Raw genomic sequence first — 18,150 nt, forward strand, 5'->3', positions numbered from 1 at the left:
TGTGGATGAACTTGACTGGCCTGCACAGAGTCCTGACCTCAACCCGATAGAACACCTTTGGGATGAATTAGAGCGGAGACTGAGAGCCAGGCCTTCTCGTCCAACATCAGTGTGTGACCTCACAAATGCGCTTCTGGAAGAATGGTCAAAAATTCCCATAAACACACTCCTAAACCTTGTGGACAGCCTTCCCAGAAGAGTTGAAGCTGTTATAGCTGCAGAGGGTGGACCGACGTCATATTGAACCCTATGGATTAGGAATGGGATGTCACTTAAGTTCATATGTGAGTCAAGGCAGGTGAGCGAATACTTTTGGCAATATAGTGTATGTGTGATAAGAAAGCATTTTTCTCTCACTTTTCCCTATTAGATAGGTGGGTCAGCCATGTGTCAGGTAATGTTCAAGTAATAATTGAGGTTTATGTAATTGAAATGGAAATTTAAAGAAAAAGAGCTATGTTAAGGAGTTCTTTATAACTTTAAAGTGCAATGTGAGGCTGTCTGTGGTGTTTATGTAAATTACACCAGCAATTTTAAAATTTGAGTTAAATGTTAAATACTCTTGATTTTTTTTTTCTTGTGAGGGCTTTGGTTTTCATTTCACCCTGTCTGTAACTGTGGGGTTCTGCTGAACCTATGCCATCTTGGAGTGAACAAATGAGGAGTGAATTATTTTAATTTTCCTGCCACATAATTTAACTTAACTACATTTATAATTTTCTTCTGCACCATGCGGGACAGTACTGCTTTCGGATTGCCAGACTCTTCACTCGAAACAGTCAAATCCAATTTAAGCAACAAAATTGACTAGTTGCTTAAATTCAGACACATAAAGTAGAGAGGCCTGACATTTTGTCATTACTCAATAAGCAAGCCAAGATAGCAGAGAAAAAGTATGACAAGCATTTCAGAGACAAAGGTTAAAAAAAAACTGTATTTAAAGATTGGCTTCAGCCTGTGATGGGAAATGTGACAAAGGCTTTTTGCAAATACTGTAAAGTCATACTTTCTGGTAAGAAGTCAGATTTAAATAAACATGCATTTACTACCAAGCACACACTTAAAAACTGTAAAAATAAATAAATAAATAAAAATAAACTCCAGAATCACCCAGTTCTTGGGACTATGAACTCAAGTCCATCCTTCACCAAGATATGGACTTTTGGCATGCAGCAAAACCTGTTTGAAGTATAGTCTTCCATGTCATGTAATTCAGAAAGTTTGGAGAATTGCATCATATGAGGAGAAAGACAATCCCACTGAAGACCTTTCTGTCCTGTTTTACTTAAGGTATGCACACATTTACTATATACAGCTATGGTGCATTAGTGGTGCTTTCTTATTATACAGATAGAATAAAAAGAGTATAAAGTGCGTTTTCTATTTTGTCAACGTTTTGTAAAAAAAAAAAAAGAGTCTTCTGAGATTGGTTCTGGAGATTTTGAGACGGAGAAGTTTGGCAACCCTGCTCTCAAGCTCTCAGCACTATTCATCTGTATTTATGAAAGAATCTGAGAGTGTTTTTTGGGGGGTTTTTTGGTTTAACCATTGCAGCAAAAATGGATAATCAGGGTGGTCTTTAACCTTATTTCCTAATAAATATATAGTTGAGTACATTGTAAGAAATCACCTCTAATAAGACATTTATATATTAATATACTAACATCCATCTATTTCTAACAGGGTTTGGATGAGAAAGACAAAACAAATTCTCACAACCACAATTTTATGAATTGCAACAAATAGAAGAGGAATAGGAACTCTGATAGGAACAGCATCCATAACTACATAATATTTCATATTTTATTTAAATCATATTTTTAGTAACAAATATTCTATGGTCAAAATCTAAAAAAAAAAACCCTGAAAAAACTTTGTTTATGGAAATTTTTAATATTTTTTATATGTTGTAATTACGTAACAAAAAGATCTGACGGTCCGTGTGGTACGTTTTTGCGCATGCGCAGTGGATCCAAACAGGCCGTAAACCCTTACCGCATGCGTAGTAAAGACCGGACAGCATCATCGTTACCTAAACCGCGTCTTCTCCCTAACTTACGCATGCGTTGCGGTTCGGGCAAGTGACACGGATTGGGGAATTAAAGCGACATTAGTAGACTGACTTTTGGAATTTGGTGACATTCCTTAGCTACTTCCTGATCGTATAGGTAAATATTTGAACACTCGTCTGCATATTATTTATAAAACGTTTCTTTCTTCATTGAACGATTGCTTCAAAATCGACATATATATATAGATATATATTTACAGCACTTAGATATAATAACATGGCCAAGGAAAATCCTTTAAACTTCCTAGTCACACTAATTGCCAGACTAATTTCCGGGTCTGTACTTAATATCTTCATATCAGCTTTGTTTGGACCAGTTATTTGCTCAGGGTGTAGGCTGAAAAAAAGCGCAACAGTTATAACTGGTTAATTGGAAGGAGCATAAGTCTAGATTCCCTAGAAGTCTAGATATTTGCAGATGTCCCTGGTATTTCTGTACCTAGAAACGCAACACGCCAAAATAGCGCATGCGCACTCATGCAAGAAGTCATGGCAAACTTTTGGGCTGATGTTATCACTTGTACGATAAAATACTAAGGTATTTTATGTATGGATCATAGCCCGCATTTAAAAACTGTCTTAAATCTTGTTTCAGTACCTTTTGTTGTTATTGTTTTGCAACAATTTAATGAAACAGATCTTTGCAGGTAAAATCAGTTTTGGGCTTCTAAAACCTTGTAGTGTTTAAATGTCAATAGCTACATCTATCAAGTAAACTTAGTCTTGTCTACCATTAATGCTAATTGCCTTACAGTATAAATAAACCGTGTGGTTTTAAGTCTTAAAAAAGAGGATAAAATGTTTTGGTTTTGTATGTTATTTTGCTCATACTTTGATGTTTTTGCAGATTTATACTATGGGGGGTCAGTTGTCCATTGACGAGAAGGTCCATGTGGTTATTGTTGGTGGCGGGTTTGGTGGTATTGCAGCTGCCCAGCACCTCAAAAGTCACGGGGTTCCCTTTATTCTGATTAACCCATCAGACGCTTTTCATCACAATGTTGCCTCACTTCGTGCTTCAGTTCAAAGTGGTATGGCAAACATAACAAAATTTGTTATATTATATCTTACTAATATGATTTAAATATATCCACCATTTTTATTGGATGTTTTATGTAATGTCTAACAATCAGTGCTGTATGGTTGCATAGGTTTCGCCCAGCAAACCTTTATACCGTACCAAAAAACATTTGGACTGAATTTCCTTCAAGGGCGCGTGATACGAATAGACACAACAGAAAAATTTGTTGTGCTTGACAATGGAAAGGTATTGACTGATGTATCTTAGAAAATGTATTATTTTGCAACAGTAGTATTGGAACCTAAACAGCCTTTAATATTTTTTTTTCAGGAAGTAAGATATTCACATCTCATCCTCTGCACTGGGTCAGATGGACCTTTTCCTGGGAAGTGCACCATTGTGGATTCCTACCAGAAAGCGATTGAGAAGTATGAAGATATTGTGAAAGAGGTAGACATTTCAGCTCATACTAATTTTTTCCTTGTTTAGATGTTAACTTCTGTTGTTAAACATGCCTTATGATGTTATCTACTAAACAGGACGTGTTTAAACAAGAATGTAATGTCCTTTCCCAGATCCAGGCAGCTGACTCTGTGCTTGTAATTGGTGGTGGAGCCACTGGGGTGGAAATGGCTGCTGAAATCAGGACAGAATATCCGAACAAGAAGGTAATTATATTTGTTACAGAAAGACCTGAAATCAAAACATTCTATAAAACATTCAGTAATAATTTGTATGATTATAATATGTACACAGTATATGAATTTACATTCTTGTCTTAACAAGCCTTTTCTGTTTCAATTCTCTGCTGGTTAATGCAGCTGAAAAAAAAATCATTATTACTGGCTAAAATCTAATAATAGCAGACAAAAAACACAAATTAAGGAATTTTTCAAATGCAGGTAATTCTTATACACTCACATGATGACTTGGCTGATTCAGAGCTGCTCCAGAGTGTAAGAGAACAGGCCAGACAGGTACTACTGAAGAAGGGAGTGGAATTATTTCTAGGTAACTCTTTATGATGGCAATGATTTAGCGTACATGCAAAGTTCATCCTGAGGAATATTCAGGTTTTAATCATTTTTGATGTTTTTTATGATCTAGGACAGAAAGTTTCAAACCTTGATGAGCTGGAACTGAATGTGACTCAGAAGGGCAGAGTGGTCAAGACAGATAAGAACGAGCAGTTTACTGTGGACCTTATTATATGCTGTATAGGGTGCAAGATCAATTCAGATGCATACAAGTCCAGTCTTGGTCAGTTAATTTTTCTGTGTGCATATGTTGAATGAATGAAATTGGATTTTCTATAAATGTTGCCTTTATATAATATAGATACTTACTTGTTAAATGTAGGTGTTAGTGAATGTTAAACATCTATTTAAAATTATTTTATTTCTCAAATCTGGTTATAAAAAAAAAGAAATCTAAAAAAAATTCTAAATTTCACCTTAGTGGAAATTTTGTGTAATTTTTGTGACCTGTATTGTATATAAAGTAATGTTTGAAACATTGATTATTCAGTGAATAAATACCTGTGTTTGGTCTTTCAATTCCAATACTAAGACTTGTATATTCCTCACCTTTACTTTGTTTTCTGTGTGTCTGCTCATGCTTCAGGTGGATGTCTGGCACAGAATGGAGCCCTCAAAGTGAATAAGCACATGCAGGTGGAGGGCTTTGAAAACATATATGCTGTTGGAGACTGTGCTAATGTAAATGAACCCAAAATGGCCTATCATGCAGGTCTCCATGCCAAGGTGGCTGTGAAAAATATTATTAACAGCCTGTCTGGAATACCATTGACCTCATACAACACAGGTAACAACATTTCACCTTGCACTTTGGTTGTAACAGCTTTACATTGGAATTTTACATACCAGTGAAATTATTAGTTTGAAATCTACACTCATCAAGGAACATGTATTAGAAACACTATAATAATACTGGACCCAGAAGCACTAGAACTCTGGTGACGGTTCTGGTGGTCTAGTGGAGGCCTTTCAGGTCAAGATGTTACATAGCTCCTACCTCTAGGAACACCCCCTGGAGTTCTACAATGTGGGTGACCCCAGGGTCAAGCAGCTGGGTTGATTAGGGTGGAATCTGTGAAACTCCATAATGAGAGCTGGGTCCAAGATGTTTGCAGTGTTGACCCCGGATTGTTCCTCAAGGCCATACCCTTTCCAGTCCCTGAAGTCAGCCCCTGCGGTGCCAGGAATCCAGGAGGGTGTACACGAGATATACTGGGTAGCTGTCGATGTTCAGAGTTGGCGGGGTACTGTTAGTGGAGGTATTGGTGATGAGTGGGTGGTACTGGTTTGAGGAGGGAGACATTAAAAGTGGGGGAAATGCAGTAGAAAAAATAGGGCCCATCTAGTCTGTCGGAAGTGTAGGTGTTTCTCGTTTATTATGTAATCCAAGTTCCTGTGATCTGTAATCACTTGGAAGGGATGTTGTGCCACCTCAAGCCAATGCCAGGACAGCAACTGATGATTTCTTACATCATAATTTGCTTCTGCTGATGTCAGTTTACAGAAAAAAGCCATAGAGGAACAGATTCCCAGGGTCCCCATGGTGCTGTGATAACACTGCCCCTAAGCCACAGCTGGAGACGTCCACCTTTACTACAAACGAGATGCTTGGTTCGGGGTGTTTGAGAATAGGTTCTGTAGTGAAACTGACTGAGTATTTTAAAAGCTGCTCAGTAGATTCAGTCCAGAGTAATCTTTTGAGTTTCCCTCATAAGAGAGAGGTGAGAGGGATGGCTATATGAGAAATTATTGGACCCCAGGAAGCATTGTAGTTCCTTCACCTTGGTCGGCTGAGGCCATTCTGTCACTGCCCGGACCTTGTTCAAGTCCATTTCTACTCCCCGTTGCAAAATGATGTATCCCAGGAATTTCACAGTGTCTATGGAACTCGCATTTTTCTGCTTTCACTTAGACTGATAAAAGTCTGAAAAATGGTGGGCACACTGGTCTGGGCCTATGGCATTACTAAGTATTCATAGTGCCCCCTTGTGGTATTAACGGTTGTCTTCTATTCATCCCCCTCTGATGTGAACCAAGTAATACACGCTTCTTAAGTCCAGTTTGGAGTTACACCGTGCATGCCGCAGTTGTTCCAATGCCACTGGGATTAATGTTAATGGGTAGGGGCTTTCTGTTTGCTAAAGAGTTTTTAATTCCGTGGAAAACCCTGAAGTCAATATGACCCCCGAAGTGACCTTGACCCGGAAGTGCTAGAACTTGGTCAAGGGTTCCCTTTGGCAGTCTGGCGTTGCAGGTCGAGATGTTACAACCACTGAGGAACACTGAACTGATTCATGTTTGTGAAACCAGTGTGAGACGACTTTTGTTTTGTGACATGCCGCATTATTATGTTGGAAGTAGCCATTAGAAGATGACAAATTGTGGCCATGCACATGGTCAGCAGCAATATTCAAGTTTATTATTCAAGATTATTTTTATGCACTGTACTGCTGACACATAATTGGCTGATTAGATAATTGCATGAATGACTAGGTGTACAGGTGTTCCTAATAAAGTGGTAAGTGAGTGTAGATACTATAAGCCACATATTGATAATGTCATTGTAATACTTCAGGAAGAAGAACAAGCAGGTAACCACAGTCTAATCACAGAATCAGTGTGATTTTGTTGTAAGGCAGATGTATTGAAACATTTATTGCAGTTTTTTCTTTTAGAAAAAGATGTGTGTATGTATGTATACACTGTGTGTATATATTTATGTAACCTGTTATTTAGGTTTTGTGTCTCTTGTCTTGTTTGTAGGAAATGTGACAATGCTATTGGCTATGGGCAGAGATGATGGTGTGGGCCAATTTAATGGTTATAAACTGCCTCGCTTCTTAGTCACCAAAGGAAAGAGTGAGAGCCTACTACTTTGGAAGAGCTGGAGGGAAATGGGACAGAAAGCCCCCAGCTAGTAGGTAGCCACATGCCCTAATATTGTGACATGCACAAACAAAGAATCTACTTCTGAGAGCTTGCATATAATGTATTTGTATGTTATAATATATTTGGGACATTCAGAAACGAATGTTTAATATAGTCAACTGTACATATTTGGCTCTATAACAGTTATAATATCTAGATCCAGATGACGGTCTCTGTGAAATTCTTTGCCATCACCTTCATCTTTTGATCTCAAACCTAAATATCTTTAGTGTATGTCAAAAAACAAAAGAATTGGCCTTGCTGTTTGAGTATGTAACTAACCATTAATCAAAAATCCTGTTTCATGTATTCTGTGATTTTTTTTTCTTCTCTCCAATATTATTTTCTCTAAAGAGGGAAAGTAAATGACTTATGGCTTTCTCGTCTATTTCTCTAAACCTAGAGCTACAGGGCTGGATGCTGAATTTCTGTCTTAAATAATTACATTTCTTATAAAATATAGTACTCTTTCATTGTTAATGATATATAGCCCATGGTCTCCATTTGGAGTTTTAGCAGCAAATAAAAGCAACAATATAACTGTTTAGTTCAACCAACATAATCTACAGTAAAGATTTTATATTTAGTATAAAACATAAGATCAATTTACATGACAGATATCAGTCAATATAAGATCAGTATAAAAGTCTAAATTACTGACTAAAATGCTGTTTCCCTATCAATTACTTATGCTCTCAATGCGTTAGTGAAAAAAAATACCACAAGATCACCTCTAGATGGTGATAAAAGTACACAACAAAACTTTTTGGGTTTGATCCACCCAAACTGCAGTGGAAAGAATTTAAGGATAGTTTACCTTCTCAAGGGAAGTAATTTTGATAATATATTGTTACTGAGCTTAGAGAAAATATACAGCATCTCTCAAGACTAATTTTGGTGAATTATTCTACACAAGAACATTCTAAAAATGTTCTTGAAGGGCTTTTTGGACAGATGAGTTTGCTGCATAAAATGGTTCCACGTGGAAATCTGATGAGAAAAACCTTTGTAATGGGGGACCTACGAAGAACCTTCCCCATGTAGAGCAACCTAAAGCAACATCCAGGGTTGTAGATTTAACCTTTTTGTTTTTAAGACTATGCACAATAAAATATATGTATTTTTCTGTGTGCCTATAACTCAACTAATCCTGGGGTTTAGTCCAGAAATATCTTGCATTCAGTCTTTATGCATGAGAGAGCCAAATTCAGTTCAGTTCAGTTTTATTTATATAGCACTTTAACATTGGACATGGTCACAAAGCAGTTTTAAGGAAATAGGGGTATAAAATTTTAATTTAAACAGCCATGGGGTTTAATTTATTTAAATGTAATTTCCATAAAATCAGATGACCTTTGGCTAACCTAGCTGACCTCTGGAATCATTTGTGCATTTGTACATGGAGTTCATGAGTTATATCATTGTATCCACAGCCACAGTTACTGAGACTATCAAAGGATATGTGCATTACTGTTAAAGTCATGGATTCTAGAAATGGGGAAAAGGGAGTGCCTGTATAAATGGCAGCCATTTTACATAGGGTATTAGATATGAAGTAACGTCTTATGGGATATTTATGAAATATTTATTAAAACAATGATGTTGAAAAAAATGCTGTTGCAGTGTATACTGTACATACGTATATATACATATATACATGTATTTTTGTGTAGCATAGCACAACACGTCTATATATTGTCTAAAAACATGCTGTTGTAATGATGTTCAAAATGTGTGATCAGATTATTTGCTACTTTAAATAAGATGATGCAAACACTGGCTTAACCTGACACTAAAATGGTTTCTATTTAATTGGCTTTTTGCTTTTTTGGCTTTCAGAGGCTAAGGGCAGTATATTATGATTAATAGCATTAGGCATCCTGTTTCATGTTCCAGGAACTTTGGAGCCAAATTTGACTTCCTCTGGTCAGAGAATAAAACAGTGTCATTTGATCTTGCAACAAGATAATATTTCCCCAAGTTGGCACAAAAATGGCTCACTGACCCCAAAATAACACAAGATACATTGCAGATACTCTTACTAAAAAACCTTCAGCTGCACTGAAGATATGTCATTTACAGGATGCAAGTCATTTCATTTTGTCTAATCACAGAACCAGTATCACACAGGTAGAAAGAATGTTTCATAAGAAAAATCATGAGAAATATCATGAGAGCACAGTGGTTGTTCAGCTCTAGAGACAACAATTATATATAAAATGTAAATGACTCCTAACTTATTTTCAAAAGGCAAATTTCAGACAAAGGGCTATTATTTAACAATAAAACAAAATACAAGGAATGTTTTATTTCCTAAGAATTTCAATATTCTCAAGCTACCCTAACCATTAACCATTTCAGAGATTATGAATGTTAAGATCCTGTGTAACATGGGTTTCTTTTTAAGGAAAATATATACAATGGACATAAAATCTCTACAAACCCTTGTTAAAATGGCAATATTTTCGTGATTTTTTTTTTTTTTTTTTTGTAAAAAAAGAAAAAAAAAGATGATGTCAGAACTAAGCGGAAAAACCATCAGAAAATTTTTAGGGAAATATGGGGGGAAAAAAAAAAAATTACAGTAAAGTAGGGGTGTGGTTGTGTTGAGAATCAATCAACCACATTCAGTCTCATGTTCAGTAGTAACTATCATACAGCTGTCCATGAAATTATTTTGATTTAACCAACATTAAGAACAGCTTTTGGATTTTCTTTGCATTTTCTTGGTTTTGTCTGCCAAGTCATGGTCCACAAAGGGCTTACGAAGCATGCATGGTATCTCACTTGTTGAAAGGTATTGATCAGTAGAGGGGTATAAAAGCATTTCAAAACATTAGATGTACAATGCAACACTGTGAAGGCCATCATCAGCAAATAGAGAAACTGGAGCACCAAAGTGACATCATTAAGAATCATTAAGTTTCTCCAAACAAGAAACTTACCAGAAAGACTACGAAGAGACCTACAGCAACATTACAGGACCAGAACATTACTGAATCCAACTAAAAATCTGTGGGGTGACCTGCAGCAGGCTGTGCACAGGAGAGTAAGAAAGTCGAAATGTGCCATGCCAATCGAGTCTTACACAAAAAGACTGAGTAGTGTGGTTATGGTTATGGTTAAAGTTTAAATATATATTTGCTGTTGTTTAAATGTACTGAATGTCATATTCACTATAATATACATTCTAGTTAATTTACATTAAATTTGCAAATTATACAAACATCATATAACAAATACAAATGTATTAAATCCTCTGATCAGAATTTATTTACATTGTCATCATCACAGTTATTATTTGTGATGTACTGGTATTACAGCCCTGTCTAACTCTTAGGTTAGAGATAAACTCAATAAATACTTGTGTACATATAAAATTTACTTAAGAAACCCCCTCACCTAATACAGTTATGTTGTTTGTGATATCCTGTTCTCACAAACAACTCCTGTCTTTCCACCAAAAAAGAATTCCAGGCATGCTAACCTTGTAGTGAAGGATCATCGAATCAGAAACATAGAACACTGGATTGATTCATCCATCTGTTTTACCAGGTTTTTTTTTTTTTTGATTCAGTCACAAGACATGGAGGTTACAATGTGCCACTCACCGGACAGAACACTGAGAAAATTTGACGTTTCTGACATACACCCCTAAATTAGGTTTTGGGTCGGTCAAGCTGACCTTAAATGTCCTACTTACAGTCAGTGTCAGTTTTACTATGGACTAAGTCAGGCACAAAACACTAACATTTCACCACTAGCCTGTATAATTACATTTCAGTATGTTTGTGATCTGTGTGATACTGCCTTATACAGCAAATGAGGTACCTTTTTTTGTATGTCTGCAGTTTTTGTAAAACTGCTGTCTTTCTGCAGAATTTGCAGAAATGTGCTATACAAAACTACATGGGACGCAGCCAACATGCACAGAACAAAGTATTTATTTATCATTACTAGTGATGTGGTACTAGTGATGAGTTGAATGATTTCAATTTAGATTTAATGTTTTTGTTATATCAACAGCAAGAGGTTCCATGATTACTGGTTTAACTGCATTTATGACTGGCAACCTGCAGACCTGTGAATATGTGCCTTTAGTGTGACTGATTGTGTTTAACCATACCATAGATATGTTATTGCTGATTTGTTAGCTCTTTGTTTGCTGGTTTATGAAAAATATTACTTGCAAATACGTCTGCATTAGTGAAGTGGATGTGAGTGTATGTGCTTGTCTGTGTACTCTTTCCCTCCATCTAAACAAACTATACAAAGCACCGTAAACATAGTATAAATATGCCAATATTCACATTACTACAAAATGAATTTGGTTGTTAAATCTAAGAAAGTTATAACAGTGAAACTCAGGATATGTGGTAGTTAGAGAAAAGATGGAGAAGGTAGACGGTTGTTTTTCTGGACTACCTTAATGGATTTTAATGTGGAGTTGTTTTTTGGTCTTGGGCCAGGAGCTAATGCAGTATCATCTTGCCACTCCCTGCTGGTAATGCAGAGTCAGAAAGAGATGGCATGAGTCAGGTCATTAAAAAAATGCAAGTAAGGTTAAATATTTTATGTTGTGTACCTTTAATGGTTCAGTACATGAAATAAAAAATGCAGTATGCTCTTTATTCTAAAGGAGAACAAAATGGTTGCCATATTGCCTCCTGCTGTGTGTGTCCTCTGCAGTGGGCTGAGCTGAGGTTGACATCATACACTTCTTTGAGATCACTCTTAGTTTTGGGCAAGAGTCCTAAATCATTTAGCTTCTTGCGGCCAGCTTAGTTCATCCAAAATTGGATTAAGCCAGAAACAGAGTGGAATCACACACAAGTTTCATATAAATGTAATAATTATTGGATGCCACAGAACTTTTAAAATATGTACCTCAGTTTCTTATGCCATTTCATTGGTCATAAAATCTGTTAAACTTGTTAGCTATTCCTGTACTTATCTCAATTGATCCAAATCACCTGATGTACTGCATCTTACGTTATCCTTTCTTTCTGAGACATGAAATCATGCACTGTGCAGTGTCAAATTCAGTTATATAGCCCATTTGCATGCTTTGGGCTTCAGGGAATCTGGTAGAAGGAGGGGTTGGGGTGAATGTTTTTTTCCTGTCTTGGCAAATCCATTGTCCCAGACTGTCCTGGGTGTTTTTTTCCCCGTTGGTCTAAGCGATGAGGTGGGTGGAGTTGGGGTTGAAGATGGGAGGAGTAAAAGAGGAACAGCCAAAACAGCCCACCCCCTGCTCATGTGCTGCATGGGAGCCTGTATTTACTTTGCAGCAGAGCAGACTAGAGCATCATTGCAGAGTGCACTGATACCTAGCGTGGATTCAGCACACTCTCTCTTTCATTCACTAACCTCACAGTCTGACCGTTTCCTGCTTATTCTCTCCCTCTCTGCACATCACCAGTGAGCAAGAGTGAAGAAGAGGCTGCGAATTCTGCAGCTCCAGAAGGAGTGGAGGGAAGCAGCCTGCACAGACGCAGCATATTTTTGGGCCAGACATCACTGGACACCAGGCTTGAGCTCTCTAGAGGACAGCCACAATGTGTGACTGTTTTCATCTGGCGTTCCCCAACTGGCACGCACCAGCTGCGGGTGGGCATTATCACTCTGCCTTTCCCTGTCTCTTTCTTTTGCTCAGCCTTACCCTCTAACTTGCTTCATACCTGCTATTTTTATCCCTGATCCAGCGCTCAGCCCTCCTGCCTGCCTCCTGTTTCTTGCACTGCAATGACTCATTGATTGTGTGCTTTGTGTGCTTTGTGTGTGTGTGTGTGTGTGTGTTAAAAGAAAGTTTTGGTTTGACCTTGTAAACAGCATCTTTGCACTGAGCTGTTGAGGCACTGACTGCAGTGCTTGTGAGTGGTCTGGGTGTGTCTGCAGTAAAGTGGGTGTGGCTTTGTTGTAGGCGTGCACACTATCATGTAGTCTAGAATAGGTGTGTCTGCAGTATTGTACAGGGATTTTTAGACTTTTGTGGCAAACCTACATTTGGGAAATATGGATATTTCACAACAGCTGCAAAAGATTATTGTAAAACTCATACTGCCATAATTACTGAGCAGTGGCAGTGGTTGCGTATGCTGCGTAGGTGTTGAGTTTATGTGGTATTTTAAGACAAAATGTAAAGTTGTTTAGCATATTCCTGATTTCTGCTACTAATGCTTGCTACTAATACATGAATAGCTGTTATGTATAATAGGTAATATAAATATATGAATAGGTTAAGTTGTTCATAATAGGAAGGTAAATAATGACTTACATGCTTGTCTGTGAGTAAAGAGGGTGTGTGTGCGCACATTGCAGATAGCTCTAGCACCAGTATGCTACAAAATTCAAATTGTGCTCCATCATCGTAGCACTGATACCTGACACCACTGCGGAACTTGATGGATCATGCTCAGATCAAAATAAGAATAAAACTTGATTAGTCTTTTTAATTTCATATCAGTTTTTACTTTCTCTGAAAACATATTGTGAGATTTTTTTAAACAAATAAATATATATTAGGGTATGTATGTGTCTTCATAAATATTGAAGTGATTTATTGTGGGATTTATTGAGGGAGTATTTATGTAACTTTTAACTGTTATAAGTATTATAGCACATACTAAACTACTTCATCAAAAAGCTTGTTTTAGTCAAGCTTTAAATTTTTTTGCACCAGAATGACTGGCTGTTATTATAAATTAATAATCATTATTTACTAACTGAGCAGACGGAATCTGGGCGTAAACCTATTTATCTACATCATATCAAGACACAACATGAACCATAACAGACATATCTTTTATAGTGTAGAAAGATTATTAAAATTAAAATTATAATATTTGTGATAATTCTGTAATTCTAAAATAGTCTCATATATAGCAGAAACAAAAGAGAATTCATGTCAAGGGGAGTGGATACATATGAGTTGAATTACATTTACATTTCTGGCATTTGGCAGACGCCCTTATCCAGAGCGACGTACGATTTATCTCATTTCATACAACTGAGTAATTGAGGGTTAAGGGCCTTGCTCAGGGACCCATCAGTGGCAGCTTGTTGAACCCGGACCTTAATAAAATTCAAAGACAGTCCTAATGGCATATTTATGTCTCTATGTATTTCTAACAAGAAACTCAAAGCAGAAGCAGGAGAAGTAAACTGCTAATGTTAACCTCTCTTTATGACTACTTACCATCCATTTAGAAGGTAGACTAAAACTGACCAACCGTTTCGAAATAGCTTTATTAAACTACGAAGAATATGTTGTTAACTACATTTGTGTTGAAATGTACAGATAGCGCTGAGACTTAGAGCACTGTGAATATGATCATGCTGGTGAATTTGTTAAATACAGCTAAGGGTTTCTAGATCTTGGTTTTAAATTCTGGTTTTCTAACAATAGCTGATAGTAGCATTATTATAGCTCTTTTCCATTAAACTTCTCTTCAAAATATGATAAGATGGTAAGATGGTTTCTCGGGAACACTATGGTTTGCATCATTTAATGTTTGCGATTAATTGGAATCATGAGGGAATTGGGCCTCATGTTCTTATAACCTGAGGGGAAAAAGCCAGTTCTGTTTTCTGACTGAAATTTAATTATATTTTGTATGCAACCTTCACCCTCTGAAACAGCCTTGTGAGTGTTCTCAATACACATCAAACGTGTTATTTCAAATGTGTTAGTTCAATTAATATGCATCTGAGGATTCTCTCAGATGGCCATGAAAACAGAAAAACGGATGATCCATTCGTATACAGGATGTATGCAACAATGTGGCTGCTTGTTAAATTTAGACATTTAAGAAAATGCCATTTTTACATAGAACATATTCACATATTCACATTCAGTGATTATCAAAGCAACAAACCCATGTCACACCAACAGGTAATTTCTTCATAGATTTTACAAATAATATATATTTGTATAGTACAACATTTATTACAATGTACATTTTTTCAAATTCATAGAGCAAAATATGTGGTTTGGTTGAAAGCCATGTTAAGAATTTACTAAAGTTTGGAAAATGACAATTTATAAACTGTAGTGAGTATAAAGACATATAAAGTGTTAAGCCTATTTTAGGCCAGATGTGGTAACTGCACCGCTTTAGCAATACTTTGCAATGTTACTCATTGTTCATAATGTTCAACATTCCCGATATTGGGTAATCTATTCCCATAGTCAAAACAGCACAAGTGGATTAAGACACTTGTGAGTCAATGCGTAGACTAGCAACTCCTCGACTACTGATTGTTGCTGTTTTTTTCCATCAGTAGGAAATCCATGACCATACACAACTATTATTTCTATTAAATTGCAGCATATTAATACATTTAAAATCTGTTTTTATCAACACCCTAATCTGGGTAGATATATTTGTTGACTTTCTGAATCTAATGCTTTCAACACATTTGCTGCAAGTGCTTTTTATTAAATCAAAGTCGGCTAATGTTTAGGGTGCCATCATTCTCACAGTGCGTTGGCCTTCCAGATAACCTTGAATGACATTTTTAACATTGGAAACCAAAAACCTAACTGGTTGGTTGATTCTGTTGTCATTTTTAATGATGTCAATTGCACTCATAAGCTGTTAGCTTCTGTCCTATAGGCAGTGCATGAGTTTGCTTGGCTATACCCAGACCACTGAAGAAACAAGTTATTTTATTTTCCTTTTGGTATTTACAGATTTTAACTTTTTCCTTTCCAACTAAAACCACCCTGGGTTCTTTTACTGAAATACAAGCTAAGGTTACATCTATAAGACTATAGGTCAAAACCCTTCTGTCATGAAACTCACGAAAAAAAAACTGTCACTATTTTTTTTTCAATCAGTATGTTTGATTCGGTTTGAGGTAATTAGAGCATACTGGATTATGTCCATTGCGTAAACACTTGCATGCATGCCTTTCCATGGTGAATAATTGTGGAATTTCTTAACTCGGACATGTACGCAACCATTCTTAATAAACTTAATCGGCCATTGCGTTATCGTTTTAGTGGCACCCTAAAAGCAAATATTTGAGCAGGGTGGAACTGCATCATGAATTTAGCAGTGTTAGGATTCTCAGACCAGAACAAAGACAAAGAATTGACTGGACAAAATATGTATAGAATATGTAAATGAAAAGCATCAAACAACAAATAAAGTTCAACAACATGCATTACTACTATCTAGCTGACGTGTTTGTGTGGTTTGTTTCTGATTTCTGTAATTTGTAAAACTAACATAATAAACCAGGAAATGGTAATGTATGTGTGATGAATAGGCTAAATAAATAATGTGTTTATAAATCTCAGCAATGTTATATATTAGCATCCAGTACCACCAGTACAATAACATTTTTATGATTACTAAGCCATTAATAAAAAAAAGTGTTAGACTACAAAATGAGAAGTTGAACACCCTGAACAACAATGTCTACGTCTCTTACAAATTAAAGGAGCACCACCCAAAATGTTTCTTTAATCTCTAGGTGTATATGCATGTGTCATACATGATCATTAACATTTATGTGGACAGTAACTAAATATTTGCAGATGTATAAAAAGGGTTGTTTTTTTTTTTAAATGTGTGCATGTTATTGATATTGCCAAACCTGTGTGTGGAAAAGGGCAGGGCACTGCAACTCCTCCTGTACTGAAATACAGATGAGAGCAGGAATGCAGAGTGGATTGGGTAAGGCACGGTAACACATTAAAGATATATAATACTTGCAGAGGAAGAGCTTTGTAGACAATAACTCAGGTAAGTGCAACATTTTGGTCTGAAGAGAATTTAACAGAATGCTCATTGTTTAATAACTGGTGATACAGTTGACGTTGCAATGCATTGATCTTGTATTGTTGATGTTACAGAAATCAGGAAAGTGTGTTTTTGTTTGTTTTTTGTTTGTTTGTTTGTTTGTTTTTTTTGCTGCAGTAGAAATTCATCTTGAGTTTGCCAAAAATGATATTGCCTTCTCTGTGTTTATCTGCTCTTTTGAGCATTGTGTTTGGAGTTCAAAACCACATAGATGTACTTTTTTTTGGAAAGGATGATTGAGTTCTGCAGATGTTTGTCTTTATGTGCTGCACTAAGTCAGTTAATAAAATACTGTGCTACAGTAAGAGCTGCCATTGAATATTTCCGAGAATGAGCTCAGCACTTTGCAAACAACTGCATTTATTCATGACTAATTTTGGCTGTGTTGATTAGCATTGTTTGAATTTTGTGGATTAGTGGTTCTGTATAATTAAGCATATTTACTTCACAGAGTTCTATTTTCAGTGATAAATGCTGTTTGTAATCTGAAACAGGAGCTGGGCGAAGGCTGAGGGGACCGGAACAAGGAGCGGAGGATGATTCAGTGAGTGTCACTCAAATGATTATTATTCAGTTTTAGAATACTTTTGGAAACCTTCTAAAAATGTGATATTTGAAAATTGGATCAACTACATAAGGACTCGTATGAGCCAAATAACAAAATCTTAATTCTGGGCTAATGGAGAGTGGATTTCCATGTAGAGCTTTATGAACTTCTGTGGGTTTGGGTGAGATTTGGTTCCATATTTACTTCTATATTCACATGCAGACAAATGACATACATGAGGTTTCTTTGTTTTTTTTTGTTTTTTTTAAAAAAAAATTGCTGATATTCCTAGGTATGTGAGGAGCCTGAGATTTTAGAGCAGGAAAGACCTCGTCCTCAAGGTTCATCCCCAGTAGAAGAATTTCCGATTGAAAAACAGGTAAATATAATCCTTAATACAGCTTTAGTTCAGCTAAAATCAGTGAAATTATTAAACGCGTCTTAAATATGCATGTATTGTTTTGTCAGGCTGAGGAGGATATCTCCGATTCAGCATACAAGAGTGGAAACAACAAAAAAAGCAAAAAAGGCGGCTTTGGATCTCTGTTTGATAAGCGCACATCTGACAAAATGAATGAAACAGAGGTCAAGCTTAATTAAATAATTTGTTTTTCATTACACATACACTTTTTACATATATTTAGTATCGTAAAAATGTTTTGAACAGATATACTTGTATGTATGTACATTTGAAAAGTCCCATGTCTATTTAAATTTAAAGACAAATTAAAAAC

General features: G+C 36.3%; 1 protein-coding gene across 6 annotated transcripts in view; it reads left to right on the top strand.

Annotated features, from left to right (window-relative positions):
- The first annotated feature begins 1,976 nt into the window (after nucleotides 1-1,976).
- aifm2 (apoptosis inducing factor mitochondria associated 2) overlaps nucleotides 1,977-18,150 on the top strand; it is a 31,291-nt gene continuing 15,117 nt past the window's right edge. Inside the window, exons 1-10 of one of the 6 annotated variants that reach the window (XM_058386116.1) lie at nucleotides 1,977-2,168; nucleotides 2,919-3,102; nucleotides 3,223-3,338; nucleotides 3,423-3,542; nucleotides 3,668-3,760; nucleotides 3,995-4,103; nucleotides 4,200-4,352; nucleotides 4,716-4,916; nucleotides 6,893-7,046; nucleotides 12,480-16,679. In XM_058386116.1, coding sequence (XP_058242099.1) covers nucleotides 2,928-3,102; nucleotides 3,223-3,338; nucleotides 3,423-3,542; nucleotides 3,668-3,760; nucleotides 3,995-4,103; nucleotides 4,200-4,352; nucleotides 4,716-4,916; nucleotides 6,893-7,046; nucleotides 12,480-12,492 — 1,134 coding nt within the window. In that variant the 5' untranslated portion in view covers nucleotides 1,977-2,168; nucleotides 2,919-2,927 and the 3' untranslated portion in view covers nucleotides 12,493-16,679. Of the gene's footprint in view, nucleotides 2,169-2,918; nucleotides 3,103-3,222; nucleotides 3,339-3,422; nucleotides 3,543-3,667; nucleotides 3,761-3,994; nucleotides 4,104-4,199; nucleotides 4,353-4,715; nucleotides 4,917-6,892; nucleotides 9,441-12,479; nucleotides 16,684-16,715; nucleotides 16,813-17,363; nucleotides 17,414-17,708; nucleotides 17,796-17,884; nucleotides 18,002-18,150 lie in introns of those variants that run through there. The other 5 variants (XM_058386120.1, XM_058386119.1, XM_058386121.1 and 2 more) reach the window with 5 other exon arrangements.

This window comes from Hemibagrus wyckioides, linkage group LG03 (genome assembly GCF_019097595.1).
Source record: "Hemibagrus wyckioides isolate EC202008001 linkage group LG03, SWU_Hwy_1.0, whole genome shotgun sequence".
NCBI lineage: Eukaryota > Metazoa > Chordata > Actinopteri > Siluriformes > Bagridae > Hemibagrus > Hemibagrus wyckioides.